This window comes from Myripristis murdjan, chromosome 1 (assembly GCF_902150065.1).
Source record: "Myripristis murdjan chromosome 1, fMyrMur1.1, whole genome shotgun sequence".
NCBI lineage: Eukaryota > Metazoa > Chordata > Actinopteri > Holocentriformes > Holocentridae > Myripristis > Myripristis murdjan.
The window spans coordinates 24288255-24316226 of NC_043980.1; the positions used below are offsets into that span (position 1 = coordinate 24288255).

The 27972-nt window shown below is 39.1% G+C and overlaps 1 protein-coding gene across 2 annotated transcripts in view; it reads right to left on the minus strand.

Annotated features, from left to right (window-relative positions):
- Window positions 1–27659, minus strand: part of herc3 (HECT and RLD domain containing E3 ubiquitin protein ligase 3) — a 31939-nt gene extending 4280 nt beyond the window's left edge. For both annotated transcript variants that reach the window (XM_030050378.1, XM_030050370.1), the window contains exons 1-23: window positions 27571–27659; window positions 25876–26219; window positions 23734–23893; window positions 22166–22242; window positions 21768–21989; window positions 20383–20474; window positions 20014–20144; window positions 19702–19853; window positions 18242–18315; window positions 17589–17713; window positions 17331–17390; window positions 15251–15362; window positions 13994–14183; window positions 12869–13032; window positions 12584–12697; window positions 11989–12012; window positions 11802–11891; window positions 11417–11587; window positions 10247–10390; window positions 8789–8955; window positions 6514–6580; window positions 6257–6339; window positions 741–924 (exon numbers count right to left, since the gene is read on the minus strand). In XM_030050378.1, coding sequence (XP_029906238.1) covers window positions 741–924; window positions 6257–6339; window positions 6514–6580; window positions 8789–8955; window positions 10247–10390; window positions 11417–11587; window positions 11802–11891; window positions 11989–12012; window positions 12584–12697; window positions 12869–13032; window positions 13994–14183; window positions 15251–15362; window positions 17331–17390; window positions 17589–17713; window positions 18242–18315; window positions 19702–19853; window positions 20014–20144; window positions 20383–20474; window positions 21768–21989; window positions 22166–22242; window positions 23734–23893; window positions 25876–26098 — 2826 coding nt within the window. In that variant the 5' untranslated portion in view covers window positions 26099–26219; window positions 27571–27659. The remainder of the gene's footprint in view (window positions 1–740; window positions 925–6256; window positions 6340–6513; window positions 6581–8788; window positions 8956–10246; window positions 10391–11416; window positions 11588–11801; window positions 11892–11988; window positions 12013–12583; window positions 12698–12868; window positions 13033–13993; window positions 14184–15250; window positions 15363–17330; window positions 17391–17588; window positions 17714–18241; window positions 18316–19701; window positions 19854–20013; window positions 20145–20382; window positions 20475–21767; window positions 21990–22165; window positions 22243–23733; window positions 23894–25875; window positions 26220–27570) is intronic.
- Window positions 27660–27972: the final 313 nt, after the last annotated feature.

Here is a 27972-nt window from a genome sequence, read left to right on the forward strand (position 1 = left end):
AATTTCTGTATAGTCAGTACTTTAACCTCAACAGCGGGCTTTTTGATACCTGTCATTTAGAGGTGAAGACTAGCACACTGCTTCACCATTCAGTGGGTTCCTCTGGTTTTCAAAGTAAAATTGTGAGGCTCACGCCATTGGAGACTATTCAAGGCTATTCCATCAATGTAGGCAGATATTACTGATTTCACCTGCTGAAAACAGCATTTTTAGTGAAATCAGTCAGATAACAGACTACTGCTGCTGATACTACTAGTACTAATAATTTCTCTCTCAGTTCAAGCTTTAAGAGTGGGATAAGAGAATATAGGCTGCCAAAGCATCTGAAATAAAATGAGGACGTGGTTATGGACAGAATAAATCATGAAATCTATGGTATCATGAGTTGACTAACAGCTGCAAACTGATTCAGGAAAGCCTTGTGAAATATGAACATATGCCTACATACTTCATAATGTACTTGGCATTACAACATACTGTGGTAAAGCCACTCTGGACAATTGCATATACTGCATAATTTTTTTTTTTTTTTTTAAATGCCAAAATAGAGTAGTGACACACATAATTCCCTTGACTCTGGAATATGTAGTAGAAGCAGCAACTGATGCTGTGGTGCTATATTTTATTAGCAAAGTTATGCTTTTTTTTTTTTTTTTTTTAATTGATTTTTTTAAACCATAATGCCTTCCTGTTGTGCTTAACTCGCTCCTCTCCAATTGTGTGATGGTTCGCATACAGACCTTCTCCATCTCCTCCCAGTTGTAGTTGTTGTTGCCAACCACCATGGCCATGAGCTCCGAGGGCTGGAAGAGCGACAGGATCTTCCCCCCACACACCTTCAGGAAGCCGGAGGAGAAGGCAGAGTACAGTTCGCTCACTGAGTCCGTGAACACATAGCGCAGGTAGGCCTCCACAAACTCCTTCCTGATTAACACACACACACACACACACGTAAGTTAAATAAACATTTAGATCATGTATGGCAGTTGTATCCTGGCAAACTCAGTTTATAATGATTTGTCAGACCTTAAGTGACTATTACTTGGCAGCTAATGTTCAATTGTGTGTCTGAGACTCTCTGTGTGTGTGTGTACATGAGTGCATGTGTGAGTGTGTTTGTGTTATGAAGCTGGCTCAACAAATGACAATCTTGGTGCCCTTGGTGATCCCTAACTGAGTAATGTTACCAATTGAAGCAACCAGGCCAATTTCACAGTGGTTTAGAGCAATTACTGTTATATTAAATTGCTGATTTTTGTCAGGCTGAAATAGGTTCATCATGTCAAAAGCCAAGTAATTAAATTGAAAAGGCCAGGATACATTATTGTTGTGCAGAGCCAACATTTTAATAAGGAAGTGATCCAATAAACAGATAAGAGACCATGTTCTGACGTATTGCCCTACTGCTCGGACAGAGTGAGATCCATCACGTACCTCCACCTGCATCCAACTCAATCACATAAAATTAATCCACTAAAGCTGGATCCATTAAATCCAGCTACTAGTAACTTTGGTCTTAAGACAGTCATAGGATTTTGTCTGCTCATTAAAAGGGAATTATTGGTGTCATTTAGAGTTAGAGCTAATGCACTGCTGTGTTTGTCTACTTTTCATTCATTCTGCAGTGCCAGCTGCATGTCATTCCACAATTAACTGCTGTCCTTGCTAGCAAAGACGCCTTGATTAAAAACACACGGATATGGCAGTAAAGTTTATAGGACAGTGTATTTTCTGTGATTATTTCCTAGCAGAGGCTTTCTTCCTGTGGGTGTCAGATAATTGAGAGTAAGCAGAGCATAACATAATTCATGCACTGATGTGAAAATGCGCAACTAGGGAACAATAACACAACAATAAAACAGAAACTCTTGACAAAACCAAGCTAAGGTCTTGTTAACTACGATGGATTATGTCACTGGACATGTCTGGACATTTTTAAGTCTGCACTAGCTGTTTTTCATACTGTACAAGAATTAATGACAGCAAATGGGTTTGTTGGACAGCAGAAAAACAAAATTTAACGTCTCACGCTGTGCCAACTGTGTACAGACAGAATGATGTAAAGAAAAGGAGCAACTACAATCAGCTGGCACAAACCTAACATCATATCAGTATATAATTCATATATATATATATATATATATATATATATATATACACTACTCACAAAAAGTTTGGGATATTTGGCTTTTGGGTGAAATTTATGGAAAATATAAAACGTTCACGCTACAGTGATATTACATCATGAAAGTAGGGCATTTAAGTAGAAGCATACACTGGTGATTTCCTCATCTCAAACAATTCCTTGAAACAAAAGCCAACAACAGTGGTGGATATACCACAACAAAAAATGTCAGTGTCAATAACTTGTCATGTGCCCTTGAGCATCAATTACAGCTTGACAACGATGTCTTATGCTGTTCACAAGTCGACTTATTGTCTGCTGAGGCATGGCATCCCACTCTTCTTGAAGGGCAGCCCTCAGGACATTGAGGTTCCGGGGTACAGAGCTCCGAGCCTCTACACGGCGACTCAGCTGATCCCATAGGTTTTCTATGGGATTCAGGTCTGAGAAAGTGCAGGCCACTCCATTTGAGGTACCCCAGTCTCCAGCAGTCGTTCCCTAATGATACGACCTCGATGAGCTGGAGCATCAAACACCTGATGTGAATTTTGCCGTTAAACTCCTTGTTAGAGAACAGCAACTTGTGCAAAAGGTACTGAAACATTGAACAGTTGGACATGTGCATTCAAAAGTTTACAGAAGGTCACATTAAGTTCACTTGTAAAGGTTATAATGCATTTTAGGTTAATCCTGAAATTTCACCCGAAAGCCGGATATCCCGGATATATGTGTATATATATATATATATATATATATATATATATATGTGTGTGTGTGTATATATATATATATATATATATATATATATATATATATATATATATATATATATATATATAAAATTCAGATTATTATAAATCTGGGCTTTGTTTTACAAAGGCTCAAAATGAAAATTACCATCAACATTCACCAATCATTATGAAAACTAATTTGTCTTAGTTGTTCTCTCTCATAATTATACAGTGGGCCAAAACAAACTCCAACAGATGAACTCAAAAAAGCAATTCAAACATGGACTTGCAAATGTCCGATGGGTCCAAGTTATAAAAACCAAAATGATCATTCATTTTCAGACGCACAACCATACTTATAAAAAAATATGGTTGTAGTATGGTTGATACATTCTTAAAAACAAATTATTTTGGTTGTGGGCATTCCAATGAGCAAAAGATTGACTCCTCTGATATCGCATTAACACAGCACAAAAGAAAGCAACAAGGAACTGCATGAGCAGCACTGGGATATCAGGATTGCCGTTCAAACACATCTATTTAGTGTGCAACTGCAGTGTCACTGTTACTGTGTTGAAAGGAGTTGGATTTAATCGCTTTTTGGGTTTGACTGCTGGAGATCGCTGTGGTCCTCCTGGTGTTTATTTATGATCAGTGCATCCGGCAAAGTGGAGTTATGAATACTCCACAGTGAAGTATGTGACAAACTTTAGAGCACAATTAAATGTCATGATAGCAAAAACTTCAAAAATAAGAGGCAGCAGAAATTTACAATAAACAGCACTGAAAAACACTTCTGAAATCACTTCTGCAGGCATGTTTTAACTACTTGGAAGGGCAGTTAAACAGACACTTATCACATGTGCCCTCAGTAATTTAAACACAAGCTACACACTTAAGTATATTATGTAGAAAATGTATAATCCGTGGCTGGTTAAGGGAATGTAATCTTGTGAAAGGATAAAGTGGCAGTATGAAACTTGCAAAGGTTGGGGGGGGGAGTCAAAGAGCAAAAAGCAACAGCTGCCAACTTTGTTAGTGATGTCAAAGGAGCTTGCTCTTCAGCTCTTGCAGGCACACATGCAGGAGCTGCACCTGGACATATTCTTCTGCACACTAACACAAATACATGCACACACGTACCACACGAAACACAACACGCTACACCTCCAGAAAAAATGCCCTCCAGTAACAGATCACGCCCACATATCTGGCGAGCCCTGCGACTATAAACATTCAATCTGACAGAGACCAATGTGGCAGCAGCCGACAGGAAACATTTGATAGCATCTGTGTGGCAAACTAACCTTTAGTCTAAATAAACAAGTCTCCCTCTGTTTGGAGTTAAAAAAGGTGACTTCCATGTTGTGCATTCTCGCAATACTCTCGTCCCTGCGAAGAGGCACGGAGCTCCTCTCTGCTATCTGCCCTCAAGATTTTAGCTCGCAGCCCACATTTTATACCCGAGTATTATTGGGATTTTGCAGGGACAGCTCTGGTCAGTGTTTAAGCGACAGTGCCATCTGTTCAACACCAGCACCCTGACATATTCCCCACCCAATGTTTGAACTCTGCCACAGGCTCACTGTGGACTCCTCCACACAGTGCTATAATCAATGACACTGGCAGAAGGACGTGCTTAAAATATGAGGTAGGGATGGTGGAGCATAATACATTGAGTGAGTTAAGTTGATTCAACCCCCACCCTCCTGCCTCAACATAGAGCATGACCTTCAGTTGGAAAAATAGGACACAAATGGCCAGCTGTATGAGTACACGATAATCTCAGTTCCAGACTTATAAATACCGTTTGGCATCTGTTTATCTTTTAGAGAGAACAGAGAGTAGAGCATAATTTATTTGTCATTTTGCCTACAGTCTTTATTTGTTATGTGCCGAACACACAGTGCGCTGTTTTTCTGAACAGCATGTAGCAAGCAGGTTCATGAATTTATTCCTATATATTTATTCTGTTTTTATTCCTTATGCTTCAATCTACTGAATTGCAGCCTAACAGAACAGGATATATTTGATATTCTCTCTGGGTAGGACCAGGGAGGGTGGAAATGATGCAGGGTGTTGTATGTATTTATCTCTTGGTTGATCTACTGAATCATAATCAGGATCAGGCCTTACCGGCCAATTAAGTAGCGCATACAAAGAACTTCACTACATGACCCATATATTTCCACAATGCTCTCTTGACCTCATGCTATCATCGAAAATTCCTCCGGCCATCCAGTTGCTGGAATCTTAACACTGCTATAATCAGGCACATGCTATTGTGCAATTAAATGCTCAAAGAGTCGCTTTAGCAACAGTATCACAGTATAGGTATTGTAAATAAAAGAGCTGCTTGACTCCCAGCACTTGCACTTTAAGGTTCTTCATGTGGTGTTCTAGAAGAAATGTATACTCAAGGGAAATCGAAGTAAATTCATTTCTTCACATTCAACATGAACATTCAACTGAACATGACTGTAAACAAAACTGTGTGTATGCAAGAGTAATGTATGTGAGTGTGTGTATGTACACAAAAGCTAGGTTACATTCTTCTGAGCTCTCTCTGAGAGCACACCACGTTAGCCCACACACCAGACGGTGACACACAGGCTGGGTGTTCTCTGATAAATTCTGACCAGGCTGCACAGTTTGCATTAGTGTTTATTGGTTCCATGTTGGTTTTTGTTTTGTAGTTTTTTTGCTGCATGATCAATGCAAATTCTTCCCAATAACACATTTAAAAGCAACATTTTTGTATGGTTATGGTTACAGACTATGGTTACATACACTCTCCACCTCCCTACAAACAGTATTTTGTGTGTAATTGATTTGCAAGAAAAGATACACAACAAACAATAAACAAAGTTGACTGATAGCATTATCATTATGTTTCTATGGATTCTATTTTCTATAGATATCACAATATCATTGTTAGGTGAATTATTTTGGTCATGATAGCTGTGTAATGGAAATCTGATATGTGCTGATATGTGCTGAAAGTTCAATGAAAAATTATTTTTTTTAAAAAAGTGTAAAATTTCTGCAGGATTAGAAACTACAAAACTGCAAAATTGAATGTTAGTAGAATTATATAAAACATGTGCAAATACGCTGTAGTGTGAAAAGTAGTATGTAAGTATGAAAACTACAATTTGACAGTTTAAAAATAGACAGACAATGTTAATGTCTATTGACACTTTGGCTGACTGAGGCTTTCATTTGACACTGGAAATTATATTTGATAGGAAGCTGAAAATTGACTGCTAAAGCATATCGGTACTGTTCAAGGTGAAATCAGGTCTAAAAGCTTCAGAACTGAAACCACTGGAAGTGACAGCATGACCATATCGACTGTTACACAATGAGAGTTATGCAATCCTGATTCAAGGTGCCTTACCTGTTGTTTTTGTCCACCGTGATGTTCTCTCCTCCAGGAATGAGCTCCTTGACCTCTGTCAGCCCATAGTTCTCCCTGGTGATCTGAGACGAACACACAGTACAGTGAGTTCATTAAAGTGGACATCACGTTGTATTTCTCAAAGATGAGCCTGTTTATTTTATCCAGAAACACTGCAGGATTAAAGTGTTTAACTTGGAGGAGTTGTTTGTCCATGGTTCAAAAATTTTTACTTGTGATTACACTGCTACACTCACAGCAAAATTCAGACAAAACGTCTCCTCCACGTCATCCCCATCATAGTCTAGAAGCTGTTGTAGACTCCTACAGAGAGAGAAACGGAGGGAATGTTTGTCATGAAGGAGCAATATTAAGGTTTTAATACACAAACCCTGAATCATCCTCATCTACACTGCTCATACATAAAAGGCATTTGAGGTATGAGACTCTGAAATCTCATCTCTGACACATCACTCCCTGTCTGCTGAAACCCTGCACAGTTGAGGGCTTTCTTAGCACAGCTGGGGTAACAACCTACATTTTAGTAACAACTGCACTCTGTGGCATCCTGCAACATTTCTATTGGCGCATTTTAGCACTTAGATAAGCAGAGATTTGCTGGGTTTTTATCCTGTCAGATATTTAACTGCGTTCACCTGACATCACAGGTCTAAATCAGTCCCAACTTGACACCTACAACGAAAAACAGCGATGCTCTGGTGTACTCAGGACTGGAGTTGGGAACCTCATGGACTTAGACGGTCAAACAGCAATGCCTGTTAGGGGCGGTGGGAATCACCAGGGATCTCACGATTTGATTTAATCATGATTCTTGGGTCACAACATGGAAGGTAGGAATATGAAACCAAGTTCATCTTGTCAGCAATAGGTCAAGTTATGCCACACTACAACAGCTAAAACCCTTCTCAAAACATTTTACTAAAAAAAAACTTACAGAAATGAGGTAAAGGACTTGACTCTATAGCTGAATGTTACAGATGTTTTGACCAGGTTGGTCTGTGAATGTCCAGAAAACATGAAACGCCAAACTAATTTTACTTTGGACCTCAACAGGGAGGCCTTCATTATCAACAACACTGTAGGGGTGTATGTCTTTTAAAATTAAACAGGCTATGGACAGATTTTTTTTTTTTTTTTTTTTTTTGCCTGTTTACAATTGGCTAGAAATACTATGCAGTGTGATGCACTGTGGGCAGAGCTGCCTGTAGTGTATTTAGCCGTGAAAGCATTGACATCATGGATTGACTAAAAAAAAAAACAAAAAAAAAAAAACAATTCTTGCATGAACTGATATTTCTCCCCCAACCCCCTAATGCCTTACCTACAGAAGTATGGATCAAATAAATAGGGAACCCTGCAATGTTATGAAGCAGCAATGGAAAGAGACTTGAAAAGGGGGCTGTGGTATTTTGGCTGCAAAGCACATGTTAGATATTTACTACCCAAACACAGGAAGCATGGGAAGCAAGGCTGGGAATAGTAGAGGCTGGAAAGAAATTTGTGTTGAGCGCAAGTGGGACACCACAGAAATGAGCAAATGAGTGGAACGGGATGGAACATCATGAATACTGTCTTGAGATTTGCAATTACTGTACAGTAAATACTTTGGAGTGGACTATTGGGATTGATAATACGGGGGCATCACATTTCAACTGAGAGACTAATGTAGCTGGCCAGGTTTTTTTTTTTTTTTTTTTTTTTGCAAGAACACTGAGGGTACGAAACTTTCACAGTACAATAATATGATGAATGCTATAAAAAGCTGAATGCTTTTATTGTCAGAATGTCAGTCAAAATGAAAATATTGTATTTTCAGTGGTTTTACGGTTCATGTCCTTAGAGAATGCGCTGTTTCTAATAGCAACATTCTACAGACTGTGGCTGTCTGCAGAGTTGTAGCCTTCATGAAACTAATCTCAAAATCAATAGCTCCAGCACTTCCCTCCGGCCATCTGGCGACAATTAGACGGTAAGCTAAATGCTAACCCTTCCTGCTCCCAATTCAATGAAGAGATGTTTCCCACTGGCAGTCAATTTCAGTGTTACATAAAAAAACCCTGCTTGTTATGTAAGCGAGTGACACACTGGTTAGCTTCAATGCCAAGCATAACGTCACTTTTGGACACACCTGCAGTGCAACTTTACATGTATTTGCTCTCAACAAGATTTGGAAGTGCTGTTCAGCTGCCCTACTTAAATGGAAATATATTGTTTTGACTGTCCTAACAAACTGACAGGGGTGGGGAAAATTTATCTTGAGGCTTGCTCTTTGAAAGGACATAAAACTTCCTGTTATCTGTACACCATAAGGACTATGCAAAATGGATCCAATTACAGAGGAACTGAGACTAATTGCTTGCAGGAGGTGCAGTGTCTACAGATAAAGTGATGTTTTGTACCCCAACAGAGCAGGAGCAGGATTGGGGTCATTTTGGCTTGCAACAATAATGACCTGACATCACAAACTAGTGCATCCCTTCTCCCCTTAGAATATAGTGAAATATATGTTACCTGCCCTCAGTGGGCGAGAGCTCCTTAAGGTCGTCCAATGTGGGTGCTACATTTAGCAGCTTCTTATAGAGTACCAGCGGGAAATGGAGGTCCACCACCGTTGAGTTATATATAGCCAGCCCACAGATGATCCCAATCAGGTTGAACCAGTTGTGCTCTACAAAACACTGGATATGCACACAGGGAAATAATCACATTAAGTCAAGGGAAAATATTTCAATGGACTAATATACTAATATTGAAGGCTGAACAGTGTCGACACACTCTTGATCTCTATGATGTGACTCACTGATCTCCACCTTCATCTAACAGATTCCTAAGTGGCAGGCTGAAGACTAGCTGCACATAACTGCTGACATCCCAAAACCTTAAAAATATAACTTCTGGTAAGGAAAATTAATTCACGCTATTTTTGATTCAAGTAAGGGAAAGGGAAGAGAAAGTATTTAATGTGCCTATCTATTCATAGCTTATCACAGTCTCATAGTAATTAAACTACTATTTTTTAGTTACATTTTGCTCTTCAACAAGGGCTAGCAGCAGGATAATTAAAGCACTTCATCAGATATTTTAATCCAAGCTTAGGCCTCTAAGATGATCAGCTGTAGTGAGTACAAATGAAAAAATACTCCTATTTCATATTTGCAACTTTGCTGCTAATACATGTGCATGTGCACGAACAGACAAAATACTCTCATAAAAAAGGTTCATGATAATTCTGTTTTATTGTTAGATTGCTATAAATTCTCTCAAGTAGCTCTTAATGTTCCAATGTTCAGGGACACTTCCCACAATAGAGGTAACTGTTTTGTAAACCTGAATGTCCCCAGTGACATCATGCAATGAATAATCCCCGAAACAGCAGTTCTTCCTAGAATATAATGTGCCGGGTCAGATGACAGCCCCAACAGCCAGAGAACTATTGCACACATTTTGGATATCCATTATCGGCTTACTTCTATAAAACTAAATCTAAAAAAAACTGAACACTGAAATGAGTTGCTTGAGTTACTAATGTTTTGATGCAAAATGTTACATTGACTTTTGAATTATAAAGTATTATCAAACACCTTGTAGGTGCATTATCTCTCTGACTGAGTATCATGGCCTTCACAAACACAAATGTCCCCCCCTGATAGACACGGGGGGGCTCACCAGCTCTACCCCATATCAGGGGTAAGAGGAATTCAACAGACAAATCTTACCTTGTCATTTCCAAAAATAATTACATCAAGCCACAACAAAGACATATCCTTGTATTGTCTTGACACTACTGTTTTAAAACAACAATATAATTTTAATAATTGCTGGACTATCTAGTTGAAGGACTCAATAAACTCATATGTTTTATTATTTTTCGTTTACTGTACTTGTTGTGTAAAGGTTTGAGAGGTGAGGGAACATGTGAGAATTTTTTTCATTTCATCCGTGTTGCTGCGGTGTTGTGATGCATCTTACTTTGTCTGAGAACCACAGCAGGTTGGACTCGGTGTAATGAGTGAACATTCCATACACAGGATCCATCAGCTCCTTCAGCAGCAGCAGGAAGAACTCTTTAGTCACCCCACCTGCATCTACTGCCTCCTCCCCATCAAAGATCACCTGCAGGGAGGGATAGCAGGATGGCAGGGCAAGGAGATAAAGAAGGTGACAACAAAAAAATCCAGAGGTCAGGGGCCATATGTATCAAAGTTTGCGCAGCATCTGCACTAAATAGATGTGCACACATAGTTATGAGTTTCTCCATATGGAGGTTTTTATCAGACGTATGAAAAGACATGTACACGTCATGTACGGATGAATTACTGTGTGGTGGAGAAATCGGTGTGGAACTGTGAGCACGTGACCATGCACATATTCACTCCCATTATTTCCCCTAAATGGTCAGAAAAACTCCAGCAATTAACTTGTTAATGTCCTGAAGATTTCCAAGTCAAAGTTCACATTAAACGTCACAGAAGATGGCCAAATGAGCACAAAAGAAGAAGAATCATTTCACAGATTGTGAAACAAAAATATTCGTAGATGAGGTCACTGTGATTGAGTGCACTTTTACACAATTTAGTTTTGCTTTTTTGGAAGTGAAATGTCAGTTCATTTATTCATAATGATTTGTCCCAGTGGGGAAAAGGCGCATTGAACTTGAATATCCGATGATGGAGCATTTTCTGTTTTAACAGTAGCCTGTTTGATTGTGATTCCCCCCATCCCTGCCTCACCTGAATTATTTGTAACCCCGGTGGGGACAAAAATACACACAAACATTTGTTGTTCTGAATTTTTTGGACATTGGACACAGACTATTACACTAAGTGTAAGAATAGCAAAAAATATGACATTTGGAATTGTTCTGGCATAATCTCTCTGCTTGATTCCTTGTCACCGGAATACATTCAGCATGAAAATCTGTGTGCACCACCTGCGTCTGTGCAGAGGTACGCCCTATATCACGTCAAGTCTCCCTTTGATATTTACCAATCTTTGCGTAGAATTTTGCTCAGCATCATTTTTATGCATACACACCTTTGATACATACAACCCCAGGAGTGAAAAGAAAGAGGTTTCTGTGTTCAAAATAACAATGTGGTGAGCTGTGACCACTCTATGGAGAAAAAGCTTGGCTCTCACCTTGAGTGGTTTCTTGAGGTCCACATCAGAGTAAATGGTAAGCTCACGTAGTGCATCACTTACTAAGTGATCCCTACGGACGTGGAGCACCAGGAAGGGGTTCCTCGCCAGGAGCGGTTCCAGTGTGAGCAGCATAAAGACATTGTGCAGGTTTGCACCGCTTACTGCCATCTTGGTAACAGTCATGGGTTAAGGGGACCACAAAGAAGATATGAAGTATGTATTCACATTAACCGAAAACAAAAATCTAAATTCACAAGCCAAAAATAAACAAAACTCTCAATAGTACCAATTGTTAACTAATGAAATGTGCCAAATGCATATACAATGTTAATCTCATTGTATGAATCATGATAAAAACTATTTTTACATTAACTTCAGATACCTGCATCTGCAGTTCAGCATCTGTTTGCAGCATGGTAGTCTTGGCTTGAGCGTTCAGTATGAACGGGTAGGCACATAGGGTCACTGAACTCTGCAGGGAAGATAACAGATGGCTGTGAATATTCCTACCACCCTTACAGCATTATCTTATGATTTCTTATGATGAGTTAAGTCTTGGAGACCAATACCTGAGTATGTGGTGGTCGCATTTTCTGAAAAAACAAAATGAGAGAGAAAGCAATAACTTACTGAACTTTGCTATCTGACATGGCTTGCAGGTGAAAATGTGCAGTACTATATTAAGATTGACACTTATGAGTTGTGGCATGTTAGTCTAAGTCTGCCAGTTGACTGAGACTTTCACCAGTACTGCAAAGGTCAGGGGGTAGGACAACCAATGCAAAAAGGACTACAATCTCTTCTTAGAAAAATACCAAGCAGAGTGTGAGCTTCAACTGTGCCAGTGCTTAAGAAATAAAAATGATTTCCCTCATGTCCAATGAGTGATGAGGGCTCCTCCGTGAACTTAGAAACCCTTTAAACAGAATGGCCTAACAAACAGTAACACACCCATCTCACACAAACAGACAAGAATAAAATTTCACACTACAGCTCTGTAAAGGCTGAGACTGACAAAAGCAAAGAGCAATACAGTACACGTGTCTGTGTGTGTGTGTGTGTGTGTGTGTGTGTGTGTGTGTGTGTGTGAAATTAGAGGGAGTCAGATAAAGGAAATGAAATGTGATAAAAGGTCTACACTATTAAGAGAATTCCAGTGCTTACAATCTCAGCTTTACTCAGAAACCACTTGAGGTAGTCTTCCTGGATGTCCACCAGGCTGGTGATATCGGGGATATAAAAGTGGTTATACTCCACATGCTGGGCTTTCAGGTTAACCTGGGAATGCGGAACAAAAACAGCTGTCTCAACTCCAGGAACTGGCACGGTCCAAAACACTACAGACTATGGATTACTTTAACAAGTACCAGGGATCATGTTGCCAGGAAAAAAAGACATTTCCTCTTACTGTGCAGAGAAACAATGTAGTACTGTAACCTTGCTTGATACCTTGTAGAGTTTCTCCAGTAGCTTTAGTGCGGCACTAATATAGCTGTCATGGAACACTGGTATGAGCAGCGTCTTGCCTCCCGTTAGCAGAAACACAACAATGCTCTTGTACATTTCTACTAATCGGGAGAACACATTGCCGTCCACCAAACACCACCAGTTATCTGCAGAGAGAGATGGAAAATTACAATTCCCAAGCAAAAGATGTCACATACTTTTCATTTAAACAACATATGAAACAATTCCAATAAACAACAATTAGATTATATTATCAGGGATGTTAGCACATATGCATTGGATCTGCAAAAGGTCAGACATGTAGTCTTTGCCAGCATTTGCTTGCCAAATAGTCACTGATTAGCATGCATTAAAGGAAATATCCAATCTTAATCAAGTGTTTAAAACAGCTATGGACAATATACCTTGCATTTCTGGATGAATTTTATTGTTCATTGTAGTGTAGTTTTCCTTTTTCTACCATGGATAAATGGCTAAATGTAATGACATAATGCAACAAGACAAGATGTACCAATCCTTACAGAGCAGCAATGACCAACTTTGAGAGCTGAACATTTTTCACTTTTTCCACTAAAACCACAGCTTTTCTTTGGAGGTTGTCAAAAGTCATTCTGACAAATGCAGGAAATTGCTAACTTAAGTAGATGTATACACAGCAGGGTGAAGGCCATGGACACACCAGAAAAGTAAACTACAAGCCTTGATCACAAAATAACTCATGGAATGTGTTAAACATCACTGACTGATGATAAAGGACAATAATGTAAGAACATCTGATGGTGGATTTTTCCTTTAACACTTTGAAAGTACATTCACCAGAATTAATCTTCCCTTAAACTAAATAAGTCAACTCAGCTCAGAATCAAAATACATTGTTTTTTAAATAACAGAGCACAGTTAATTGTTTCCCCATTGAGAATATGTAATGCTGTGACAAGTATTCCATTACTATCCAGTCCATGTTGGAGAAATACTGTAAGGAGTGTGATGGGTATTTTTCCTAATTAGGCACTGCTAAAAATGTGTCTAATCCAAAGTATGCTATAAAAGCTGATTCCAGATAAATTGCTACAACAAATTTGTACAGTGTGAACGCAAGTACCATACCTAGTACTTTGCTGGGGTTGGTGTCTAGTCGCAGGATGGCCATGGCCAGGGGGATTGTGAGGCTGATGTAGTTCTTGGAGTCCTGCAGGGCGGGACACTCAGACAAGATGAGGTATATCCTCATGGCTTCAACATCAGGAGGGGAGCACGGCAGCTGGGGGATCAACAGGCTCTCAAAACTCTTTGTGGCCTAGGAGGTGGTTGAATATTAAAAAACAGAACAACATGCAAGGCTCAGTGACAACTTTGCTTTCTTTCTCCTTTTAGTGACACAGCCTCAAGAAAAACATCTTTGCCAATTACACAGAGAATTATATAAAATTTGACAAGAATATTTATAAGTCAGAGACATTGGTGGGTAATTTTTCAATCCCAACAGAGCCTACATTAACTACAGCAACAGTAGAAAAACATCAGTCACTAAATTTTGGGAGAGGCCTGCAGGGGTGTGGAATGTACCCTGGTCTATACAGAGTATAATAAATCATGTTGGGTTGAGGTGCACCAATCCCAAACATAACATTAGTGAGCTAATGTTAGGACATATGAGTCAGTCCTACATCTTGTGCCAGGCCTCTGTGGCAAAAATGACTTGATAGAATGTTTTCAAAGCATGGGTGTAAAGAAAAAAAATATGTTGAGTTGCCAATAATATACAAACAGAGCATCCCAATGTTTCTCCTTACACTAGTTCAAGGTAAAATATGCTTCTAAACCCAAACTAGGTGATCATTTTAAGTCCTTGATTCCAAGTAACATGAGTCATAACAAATCTCTTATGTTATGGTCTCGCTCTCTCTCGCTCTCTCTCTCTCTCTCTCTCTCTCTACCTTAAACAGAAATTTAGACACAAGCTTTCAGTATTTGGAAATACTGACTTATGAAAAAAAAAAACACTGTCTGTGGTACCAGTTTCACACAGATGACTCTGAAGATACAAGTGGTTTTGTGCTGAGGGACTGGTGGACAGGATTTAATGTTCATTTAGTTTTAAACTGAAATAATAAGCAGGGCATTTGTCAACACTGTATGGCAACTTCTTCCTAATTCCGCAAACAGTGTGCAGTAGAAATTTTACCCTTTTTTCTATTTTCATCTGAGATCAGATGAGACAACAGGGGGAGAACACTTCCAACTACTGAAATGTCTTGGGGTACTAAAAATATGGAGAAATAGGGGTTTGAAGTTTCTCAGAAGATAACAAAAAAAAGAGAGTTATTAATCACATAAATTTATGAATACACTACTGATCATTACCTGCTCCAGAAGTCCAGAAAAGGCGGGTTTGCTGAGTGTCTCAAATAGCATTCTGACAGAGTTGAGGTCGATGCCTGGGATCTTTGGGTTTGTTTTGAAGTGACCATCATCACTGAGAAACCAAACAAACAATGGTTGTCAGGGCTGCTAAGACAATCTATATGTGGTGTTTCTGTGATCACTGTATAAATAGGTCATTGCTCACATGCTCAGACCAAGGGGCTTTGTGGCAAAGCATTAATGTAAAGGCACACGCTGCGTTGGATTAGACAGCCAAACCTGTCATGTGGCAGGTCAGCTGTGAGCTGAGTTCACCGAGGGGCAAACACACACACACACACACACACAGACCCACACGCGCACGCACACCCAACTTCAGTTGTTAGATGTAGACACAGCCTAAAGGTATTTAAGCCAATCACTAAGCAAATCTCTTGTTAGTCTGTGAATCAGGGTGCCAGGTATAGAGTACTGACTGATGATCCACACTACAACTCACCCACACCATCCCCACCACAAAATCCAACAAAACCCTCAGGATGAGAAACAGCATCTATTTACAGTGTAAGCCATCAGATATTGATAGAATGGGTTTTATTTAGTCATAATACAGCTCCACAGTACAGTACAGCACTGATCCAAGTATGGTTTTTGTGCTACATGCAAGTGAATACTATGAGTAACTACTATGCATTTGTTGTCAACTGGACCCGCTTAATTTTGGGAACTCCATGAGCTTTACTCGTTTGGCAACTGTGAGCTGTTCTGTGAGTTGTGATACCGTGTCAATGAAAATGAGGGCTGTCCCTCCCATCTGCGGTGCAGTGCAAGCCATAAGCAACAACATTTCATCCCGAAGCTGGTTCGCCCTCATAGCTCCCATCCTCTCCCTTATTCACACATAGCACTGGTTTTCTGAGCAACCATGCCAGTGGTTTATATAACTGCTAAATCCCTGAGGATGTTAAGCTAGTATCACAGCAAAGGGTAGAACATAAAGTACTTAATGGTGCTCTCCAGAGGACAGTGTTCCACTATGATGGACTCCAAGGCATTAAACAGCCATCACACCTGTACATACGCTCCGTGTGATCTAAAGCTTCTTGCATCCCAGTAACTACTAAGATAGCATCTTTCCCAGCCCTGATGATCAGCATTTTTTGTTTGATGACAAGACAAACTGTGAGTGTTCGTGTGTGACAAGTAAATAAAGTGGATGTCCTTTCCCAGAAGTTACTCTTAAATAAGAGAATCCAACAGCATGGCTCTGAGTTACATAATATACAGGCTACCTCTGCTCTTTTTCATATTGGGCTACACATCTGTACGGCAAATGAACAGCTGTATGATGAAACTGAAATTTCCATGTTTAAATTCTAACCGAGCTTTAATGGCCTTAGCTTCAAGAAAAAGACAAAAATTAACTTTACATTTATTCACACCAAGGTCTACATACATGGTTTTCAAAAAATTGCTGTTGAAGATAGGCTTATCAGTAGAATCAGCTGGTGTAGTGATTGGCTAAAATGCAAACCTAAATACTTTTGGGCCAGAATGACACATTACTGAAAACCATATCCTTAAAAACATGGAATATTTGAATATGTTTCCCTTGATTCCATTATAATTTCCAAAACTGTTAAATATTCTATATTTCTTGATGGGTTTTTTTTGTTTTGTTTTGTTTTTGTTTCACTCATGTATTTAATATCTTTGTTTTATTACTACTGTTTTCTGCGCACCCTGCATAATCTTCTAATTCATATATTTTCAGACTTCTCATTCTTAATTAATTTCCAGTCACTATGTTCCGTTATGGTAATATTGGATTAGACTGTATCTAATAGAACCTATTTTTTATTTTAAATTTGTTGTATTCTATGACTACTTGCTGTTGTAACAGCAAACAGATTTCATCTTATTTTGACTTTATTTTATGTTAACCTTGGCATACCTGAATTTAACATGCTGTACTGTGAGCAAGTTTCATCAACAGTTAAGACTTGATCTCAGTCCATAGAAAATATAAGAAAATATAATATCTGCAGTGTTATGTTTTCCAATAAAGATGTTTAAGCACCTTTGGTCCAAGAAGCTGGCATTCCAACAGGCCGTGGATGACAATAGAAGAATGATGTCACTGAAAATAAGTCCAACCATGAAAAGTGTTAGCCCAGCAACAAGCACACAGATCAATAAAAATGAATTGATTTTAACACAAAAAGTATTATATTACATGACAGCCAAATACACAATTAATATGATATTATTAATCCTAAACGTCTATTTATCGTCTATTTAAATTGAAAAAATAAAGGCTAATTATTTACTGACTTACTTTGTGACACCAGAATCTGTGTTGTCTATGAGTTTCATCCTCCATGAATTTAAATTTTCATAATTGATTTGAGAGATGCCTTTACTGATGTTGATCACTCTGAAGTCTTCCGGAGGGACATAACTCTGTAGAGAGGGAAGTACAAGGAGTCAAGATAGCATTTTGAAGAATGTGTGCAATGTTGCATTCACTGTGTGTGGCACAGTGTGGTGGCCTGTGTCCTTTTCCTCTGTCTAGATAAAATAAATAGGCTATGTCTGAGAACTAAATATTACAGTGTAGGGACAGTGTGTGTGTGTGTGTGTGTGTGTGTGTGTGTGTGTGTGTGTGTGAGATGTCTTTATCAGTGCACATTCCTGGCTATCTGCAGGATATCCGTACCAGACATATAGTCCACATACAAGACCAAGCCAAAGCTAAGACACCCCTGCCACCCTGTGGTAAAAGACTGAAACTGTCTAAACTGAAAACAGCCACACCGGCAAATAATAATCTACGGGAGCCAAAGGCGAGGTGGTCAGAGGTGGTCTAAAGACTGATTTGGGATTAACTGTGGAAAATAATAAGGTAATAACACATAAGGAAACAACATTTAGGAAGGTGGACTGCAACTCTTTAAGGAAGGGAAAAAGAAACGTTCTCAGGTCACATACCTTCTCATCAGAGTACAATATGAAACTATGATCTCCTCCACAGTTGATTTTGGTCACAGCATAATGTTGCGGTACTGAAAAAGAAAGAAAGAATAATGTGAAAAGGTTAGCCCCCAGCTTCAGTTCCTCTTGTCTTACCCCTCTAGTCTGAACAAACTAGTAGGGCTGGACAAGAGTGGAAACGGAGAAGGGAAGCTATCAAATCAATCTGACTGCACAGTCAAATTAAAGTAAAATGCTGTGCAACATCCAATGATGTTAACGATTGATTTAGGTCCTAAAATATCAGCAGCAACATATGCACTTATACAGCATATGAAAGTAATGCCTGATATGTTTGTCTTCTATCTTAAACAAAACCAAGACTTCATGTCATGTTTAAAACATGTTTTAGTGTTTCCATGAGTATAAACAGAAAGCTTTGTCTGTGTTGCATGAGTCTATTTAAAATCCCTCAATGTACTTCAAGAATCACACCAGTGATTTTCCATGTTTGGCCCATTTACCAGAACTAACCCACATTTTACTTTGAAACAAACTATTTTGCAAATCATGCGAGGGTACTAAAGATTTCACAACATATAATCAAAATCCCTTGTTTTCAAATTATAATTTTTGGTTTAAACACCCAACTCATAATGTTCTGTTTCTACCACTAACAAGTCAAGCCATTCCTACACGATGTAACTGATAAATTGCTGTGCAAAGCAAGTATTTCCCTGAGGACAAATTTCCAGGGGAGAGACTCTTTCACTCACCCAATGTCAAATCATCAAAACACAACAAACTGCTGCTTTTAAGAAAACTAATGTGGACAAATGTATTAAAGCAATGGAATACTGTCATGAAAAGTTAAGAATTGGGTTAGTCTGAAAGTTAGTTTTCAGATCACAGTGGAATGAATAGAAACCAATGGGTGGGGGGGGGGATCAACCCTATAAAGCCTGAACTATGAAAGAATTGGCAGAAAATTCCAATTTTTTGAAAGTGAACCATTTATTTAGTCCTATAACAAAATGTAATAAAAAAAAAAATGTAATTAAAAAATTAAAAATACACACACACACACACACACACACACACACACACACACACACACATATATATATATTGTACATATTAGGCAAAACATGCAAAACACTGGTATGGTCCTTTACAGAGAAGATACTGCCCTATGCCTTGTGCAACTCCATGCACTCAATCTTCTTCTCTATGTAATTTCATACTATATAAATTTAGATTTGGCAAAGACTATACAAATACATTTGCAGGATGCTAACCAGCTTGAGAGACACATTTTACATAATTTGATTGTATATCCAGTTGACACCTATTTCTGGAAGTACATTTGAGTACATAAAATGAATGGATTAAAATGAATAATTAAAAAGATTTAACAGCTATTTCACCTTTGCAATTCAAACCACCACGGCATGAAAGAGACGGGAGTAAGCAATCACCTGTCCGATGAGAATTTCCTGTAAGAAGGCTGCTCTTGACAGGAAATGGACTTCTGGTATCCCCCCGCATTCCTGTGCCCAGCTGACCATGGCTGTTACAACCAAAAGCGTACACCACACCAGAGGAAGGCACAAACGCCAAAGTGTGGTGTCTGACAGATCAAAAGGAGAGGGAGAGAGACAGAGAGAGAGAGAGAGAAAGAGACAGAGAAAGAGAAAGAGAAAGAGAAAGAGAAAGAGAAAGAGAAAGAGAAAGAGAGATTTAGGATGCAGTGGGACACACAGACCTCATGGGCTTGTGACAACCAGTACCTGCCACAGGCGATTTGGGACACTTCACTGCCCATAAGCTCTTGCACTCGTCTGGGTAAAGGCTCATTGTTGGTGGAGTCATGACCCAGCTGACCCTGTGAGCCATCACCAAATGTAAACAAGCCACCATCCTGTCAGACAGAAGAGACAATGCACTGTGTTTTTGGGTTGTTGTTTTTTTTGCTAGTATCCGGCACCAAAATTCTTAGGATAGCTTTTCACTTAATCAAACTAAAACATGTCCGCGTGCACAAGGACCCAAACCAAGCACACACAGTGTGTCAGCTGGTATGACAGAAATTCTACTTGTGCAATGTAGGTCATCCTGAGTGAGCTGTTCACAAACAACAACTAGGTTACAATTCATACCTTTGTGAGGGCAGCAGTATGTTCATCCCCACAGCTGATGTAAACAACTTTTTGGGATCTCAAAAACTTGATGTGGCAAGGGACAGCGCGATCTGAGGAAGGGCACACAAACAATGAAAGTTACATGCTTGTACAACTCGTACATTTGAATTTAACATTCCACTTAACAAAATGTGCAAGGAAATTGGCTGTAATTGCAATAATTTGTAGCTTCTTTCTAGCCAGCTAAAAATCCCCTGTAATTACCTTGCCGAGCATTTCTTCTGTTTACAATTAACCTATGACCCAAAACCAGTTTCAAGTATAGCTGCAGAGGCAAGACCAATAAGGAGACAGATATCCTCATTGGTAATGTAATTTCAAAGCCACATGACTACAAGGGCTCGTCTTAAGCAATAACAACGTGCAGTATTCATTGCGTATTTTTTTTTATGACTTTTTCGAATTTTTAGCTCATTCTAAATAACATACCATATATCTATTTAAAAATGTATTCTAAAGAAATAAAAACATTAATTTATTGTATTTTTTAAAATCAAAACCTTAACTCTATTTATGTATTGCTGGAACACAGAAAATCTTAATAGTGAATTCATTATGAACTGGGATGTGTAAATAAAAAGCGCAACAAATAAAACATCACAGATTTTAGACCATTACTACCTCTACGCCTATTCCATCATATAAAATTGCATTTTGCTTCATATCTGATATACCACTGGTCTTTTGAATGAGCATCTTAACATTCCTCCTCCAATACCCTATTTCAACAAGAAACACATCACATACAGAAGGCTCGGTGGTCTCAAAATGCCATTTCATGGGAAAAAAATGCAGTTCACTTAATGTTTAGGGGTAGATTTTACGACACTGCTTTAACTTCTTACCATCACAATATGACAGAACTTTTTCCCCATGTAAAACTTTGAAGGTTAAGGGTTGCTGCAGACTTACTGAAGCGGCCTCTTGAAGCCCCACTCCAAAATCTGTGCAACCCTGCAGCTCTCACAAAACAGTTGAGTCGACAAGGTCTCTAAGTCCACACAGTTTGCATGGACAAATGTAGATGTAGAGTCGATAGGGAACGTGGACGATGACAACTCAACAATTCAGTGATTGGGGCATTGCACAAATTGTGGCTTTAAAGTTGCAGGCTTCAAAGTTACAACATGATTTGTGAATTTCTTGTAGCCTGTCTAGCACCATACCATATCCCAAATTGAGAACTTAAATGATTTCCACAACTGAAAATTATATATAGAGGTTGTTTTTTGTTTGTTTGTTTGTTTGTTTGTTTTGATGTTCCAATATACTGATCTTCAGAAGAGAAATTTGCATGAGACAGCAGCAACCCTCCACCTCAGTGTGTCATCGCTGAACAGTACCTTGTTCATCATTGAGCCCCAGCTGCCCAGCACTGTTCTTGCCCCAACCAAATACAGCTCCAGACAGAGAAAGTGCAAAACTGTGGTCTCCCCCTGCAGTTATCTGTGCTAAGGGGATTCCTGACAGAGACTTGAGGGGTTGAGGAGACAGAGTGCTGGGCTCTCCCTTCCCCAGGCCAAGCTGACCGCTGGAGTTCTGGCCCCATGTGAACAGCTGGCCATCTGAGAGAGGAAAGAGGGATGAGAGATAGTGTTAGCCATTCATCCATCCTGTGAACTGTTAAATATTACATGCTAAGCTAATTTTGGTGATACAAATGTAGGCCTCACAACACTCAGCTCAGTGGAGAGACCTACTCTGACACAGTGTGTTGTGAAGTGTTTGCGCCTGTTCACACCTCTAGAGAGTGCGATGCAGTGCTGGTTTCCACACATTACTTGAGAGATACGGTGCTCACATAGCTTTTTGATCAACCTAGGAAAAACAAGAAAATGATTTGTTCATGAGGGCAACACACATTATGACAAGAGGAAGCTTTTTGGACAGTGATCATAAGGAAACAGGTCTTGATCAAAAAGTGTACTGATTTTAATCAGTTTATTGGTCATTGGTGTTATAGTGTTAGATGTTGAAAGACCCAGAGATAGCTAGTGGTGATGTATTTCCTGCCATATCACAATGGGATTTTGTGTCTTAAAGTTTATGGTGTTTTCTGATACCAAAAGAGTGCTATGTCTGTATCACCAATGTTCCTTTAAACCACAAAAAAACAACCTTGGTATTCATGTAGGCTTGCTTGTTTAAGTATTTTAAGTAAAATAGGAGGAAGAGGAGGAAAAGGATCAATTAACAATTAGTAAAACTGAGAGGAACAAATCCATTTTATAGGTACTATTTAAGCTTTACTTATGTACTAATTTGTCTTGTTTATGGTCAAAAAGAGCTTTGCTACTTTTTGACGATACTGCAACCAAGAAGAAGAATTTTGACAGTAGCTGTAAAAAAGCAAGTTGCAGGAATGTAGCTGACAAATAAAGAAGCACAAGTATAAATAAAAACACTGTCTCTTTCTCAGAAAAGGACACACATACCCCAACTGTTCACATGTTTCTTAATTTGTAAAAAACATAACCTAGATTTCAGTCAGAAATCATGCTGAAATTTCTAGCAAGAGATTATGGGCACACAGCCAAGATGTTTATCAGCAAGATTTGTAGAACCCTGCCGATAGAGATTTCCCTCAGTTTATCTAGAGAAGGTTTTGAGTATCCCATCTTTAATGTAAAACTCATTTTTTAAAAAAAAGTTTATGTAAAAGTTAAATCTGCCTAGGGAGGGATTTCATCTTAATACTGTTGTTTTGTCTTAAGTCATGCCCTTTCCTAGCATCATGCACCTCTCTTTAACTAACTGAAAGTCATGTAGTTAAGAGAATATACATGTAGAGTTTTCCCGTCAACTATTAGATTTTATCAGAGAACTTGAATGGAACTTGAACTTCAGATCAAGTTCTGTGGATTTTGTTATCCCAAGTCAACACTGTCAACTCTCAAAAAGAGTAAAGATGTTGAGCGCATACGTTGTTCTGTGACAAGTTAGAGATAACCAAGAAGCAACATCACTATTCTGTTAGGTGCAAATGACTGCATTAGCATTATCGTTACGGTGTATATATATTATCATTTCAGTTTCTGGTGCTCTGATCGTCCCGTGATATCACACCTTCTGTCTGTGTTGTTACAGTGACTCTATTTCATGATATCACCGGTATTCACAGCACTCTTATTTTGGATGCTCGGGACTCCTACAAATTTAACCTCGCTTCTGTTTTTGGCTGCTTGTGTACCTCTCCTGGTTTAGTATGCCTCAGTCTCCATCTGCACCTTTATAATGGTTTTCTATTTTTATGCTCCTCTCCTGTTGGGCTAAAAGCTGCATTTCCTCTATGGTGCACTAAAGGGTCACCTGGGGATTCGAACAGCCTCCTCTGCAGTCCCCAGGCCCAGCTGGCCCCCTTCACCAGCTCCCCAGGCAAACACTTGGCCCTGCTCATTCACCGCCATAGAATGGGCCCGACCGCACGACACCACCGCTATCTTCTGAGTATCCAGAGCCCCTACTAACTCTGTGGGGAGGAGGAGGGGCTTATCAGAGTATAGCAGAAGCACTCACAACATAATAAAAATAAATTTAGAAACTACACTAAAAATTAGATCAAGTTCTGCATAGTCTTGAGATGAGGGTTCATTTCCACAAAGTTTAACAGTCCCATTAATTTTGTTTTTTTCTATTTTAAAACTACTTCCTGCTTTGGGAAGAAGCCTGGTCCAGACACTAAATGCGGGATAACAGTATCTTTACACCAAAACCTTTTGCTTTTCCAAACACATGTACCTCTTGTTATCCTTGTCTTTTTGATTATCACTGTGGTGTTTAAGTTAGGCCATTGCAAACTCCAGTAGGTGCCAGATTAAGTTACAGGATTTGCTGAAAGACAGGGCGTTCAAAACGAAAGCCTTCATAGACCAAACCCATGTGAGGTATTTGGCAATGGCATTCTATCCGATTTACAATCTTTTGGAAAGTCCCATGACCTTCTTGACAAGTAAGATACTTTCTCTTTCCCTCATTTTGCTTGCATGTATTGCATGTGTTCTATCATGTGAAATTGTTTTTTTTTTTTTACATTAAATTAATTGTTCTGCCATTTTATCAGGACTCGCTGGAAGAAGAGATTTTACATCGCAATGAGACCTTCCTCGTTAAATAAAGGATAAAAGAAATAAAATAAAATAAATTAAAAACCCAGACAGAAACAAAACCAGGCAGTTTTGCCTTCAGTACAGTACAGGTTATGCCTTCAAGACACTGCAATATTGCCTTATACAACATCTACTTAAAAATCAATGACAAATCTATGCTTTCAGTTGTGCTTTAGTGGTTGTCTTGTTTTCATGACAAAGTAGGCACAACATAGAGAGAGGAGTATCAACCACAAAGTCACTGAATGTAGTTCAGCTGCTGCACTGGTTTCCTGTGGGGTGTTCAGCTGTGGGGTATTTAGTTTCATGCACAAGGTTAAATCAGATGGGAACCTTTTTAACAAAGCATTAAAGAAATGCTTTCAGTAAGTTTTCAATGAATTTCATTAGAGCAAAAAATCTAGAAAGTTTTAGGCAATTTATTTGCTTAGGGCCAAACAATAATTGCATTTATTTAATGTTGTTTCAGATTTTCCCAAGTGCCAACACAAAACAACACCCCACCACAAACCTCCACCCACACAATCATATATCAACTGAGACTCAGCAGAGTGTTGAGTGTCATTAGCAGCAACAGTATAAAAGAGTTTCCCACTCTCCTGGTCCTGCTATCTCTTGGTCGTCAATTGATTAGCCTATAAGTCATCCAGGTGAACGTAAGATATGTATCTCTAGATTCTTATACCTCCCTCCAGGCACAGCAGGACCTTTTTGTTAAAAGAAAACCACTAGAGGAAGTTTGGCAAAAATCTTATGTGTTATTGTTATGGTTGTTGTGACATTATAATGTATTGAAAACTCCTGCCAAATTAGATTCAAAATATTAAATACTCCCTCTCTGCACTAAAATTTGCATGTAAAAGGGTTTTAGTTTTGAATAAAATAAAAAATTGTGCAACAACATTTATGTTGATATAATGTTTTTCCGTAATGTATCTGGATTTCCTGTTGATTCAGATGTATGAATAAACAGGCTTCTACTATATTGTCCCTGAGTTTTACAATGATGACCTAATCCATCATTCATAAAACCATTGTCTGCCAAAGAGATTAAATTCTCCACTGATATTAGGCCATCAATTTAAGCACTAGCACTGTGGATAGTTTTTGTAAACAAAATATCACTTTTCACTCATGTTATACCATGTTGCATTCAGAGGACTTCTCTTTGGTAAATTTGGTAAAAACTAAGTGTTGCTATTACATCTCATTTTTGATCCTTGACTTTGTATATACAGTATTCCCAAAAGTAAGTGAATAAAGTGAATTTAAATCAGGTGCTTGATTTAAATATTGGCCCACACCTGAGCATGTTTAAACTACGACATCTGGGCAGGAAGCTTACCTGGTGAAGTCCCTGTTTTGGAGTGACCCAGCTGTCCACAGCTGTTGGAGCCACATGTGTACACACTACCATCATGCAGCAGGAACAGTGAGTGTTGCCCTCCACAGGCTACTTCTTTCAGTCCCCTGCCACTGAACGCCTGACAGCTCCTTGGCTCAAACACAGGGTTCTTCTCCTCGCCGATGCCTAACTGTCCATCCACCGCATTCCCCCAACACAGCATGGTGGCAAGGAATAGGGATAAGCACCAACTTGAAGAGAGCAAGTGATGGATCAAGGGAGGAAACAGAACTGTTCAGGCTTGAGAGCAGCCCTGCTTTCTGCCCTTGGTGAAAATTCCCAACCTGGATGAAACACAGAAGCAGAGATAAACTGTGATTTTTCTTCAGAAGCAACACAAGCTTTTACTCTGTTTGCACTCTGTTTTTGAACCCAGGCAATGTTTTAAGAATGAAAAAAGGATGGGTTTAGAAGTGGGTGTGGTTGTGTTGGTGTGATGTAAGCATTGTGACAGCAAGGAACAGGCAGCGTGTTTAAATAAACCCTGTCACTGTAATCCCTGCTTAAGCAGCTCCAAGCGGGCCTGCCTTAACGCCAATCCACTCTAAACATGCGTGTCACTGACAGTTGGCCAAGGGTAACAAGCAGACAGTGAAAAAGAGAGAGGGAAAAGGTTTCCTCTGTATTCACTTTGCAAGTGCTGCATCACCTCAGCAAGCAACTTACCACCACTGCAAGAGAAAATGGGGAAAAAATAAACATTGCACTTGCATTTTACTATCATTTAAAACTTAAAATGATATACTCCATACAGTATTTCAGAAGTAAAGGTTATATGATGATTAAAAACATTTTTAGCAGCTTAAATCACAACCACAGTCAGACAAAGGACAAATGTAGCCTTGTCGCTCAAAAGCACCAAAAAAGAGGAAACACTGACTATGACCATCTCATGAACGTACAGTTTCACTTGGGTCAAAAACTGATTATGCCGGCATTTCCCAAATTTCTTCATGTTAGACAGCTACCCTTTAAACTACAGACGCGTCTTTGGTAAAGTTTTGGGCACTTATATGAGCTCAGATGGGAATGTAAGCACTGTGTGTGTAAAACAGTCCCTCTCGTCTATATTTTGACGCGTTATTAACATACAGTTGACTTTAAATACAATAAATAGGAGCTAACGGCACTGCAGATAGGAAAACGATGTGTAAACTAACTTATACGCCTGACTACACTGGCTTGATGTGACTAAAATGTCACAGTCTCAGCTGAAGACAGACAACCGGGGTGATAACGCTTGCTAGCTGGACGTGGGCTCCGCCTCGTCTACCATGTTATGTTACGGCACACGGTCGTGTCTGTAGCTTGCTGCTGGAGAGGAAATGCAAAGGAAGGACTACTCCAACTCCTGCAGCCAAACGCTTTATTAATAAAACAAAGACGTCTAGCAAACGCTGACCATCTCTGTTAATGTTAGTTAGCTTAAATCGTGGCAGTTAAACGTTAGTCAGAGAACCAAGAGACTTTGCTCGACACAAGCAGGCACGTTAGCTAACATTAGCAAGCTGCACTGGACGTCCAGTCTGTCTGATGGAAATTAAGTCCACCACTGGACCGTTTTCTACGCTGCAAGAAAAATGGAAGTGTAATATATATCTGTCTTCAGTCTCAAAAAGAAACAGCGGTGTTTACCTGGGCAGATGCATTCCGAGATTCAAGTGGGGCGTCTCGATAAAGCGAATAAAACAGAGCAATAACAAGGAAGTGATTCGGCTGTCTACGTCACCGAACACGTGACTTTGCTGTCAAAATAAATAAATGTAAATAATCATTTTTTTTTTTTAAATCTCCTCAAAGTGGAGATGAGGATGAAGAAAATCTCAATTAAATGAAGTTACAGTACAACTAAATTTCTGTCATTGCATGATGTAATAATAATTAAAAAAAAAAAAAATGTTAAGGAGTGAAGGTGCTATACACAGTGTAGCCCACATGCCACCTTGATGAAGAAAAAAATAAACATTTTCATATGCATAGAACAGAGCAGGCCCACCATCCCGTGTTCCCTCTCCTTTTGGATTGCAGTAAAAAAGA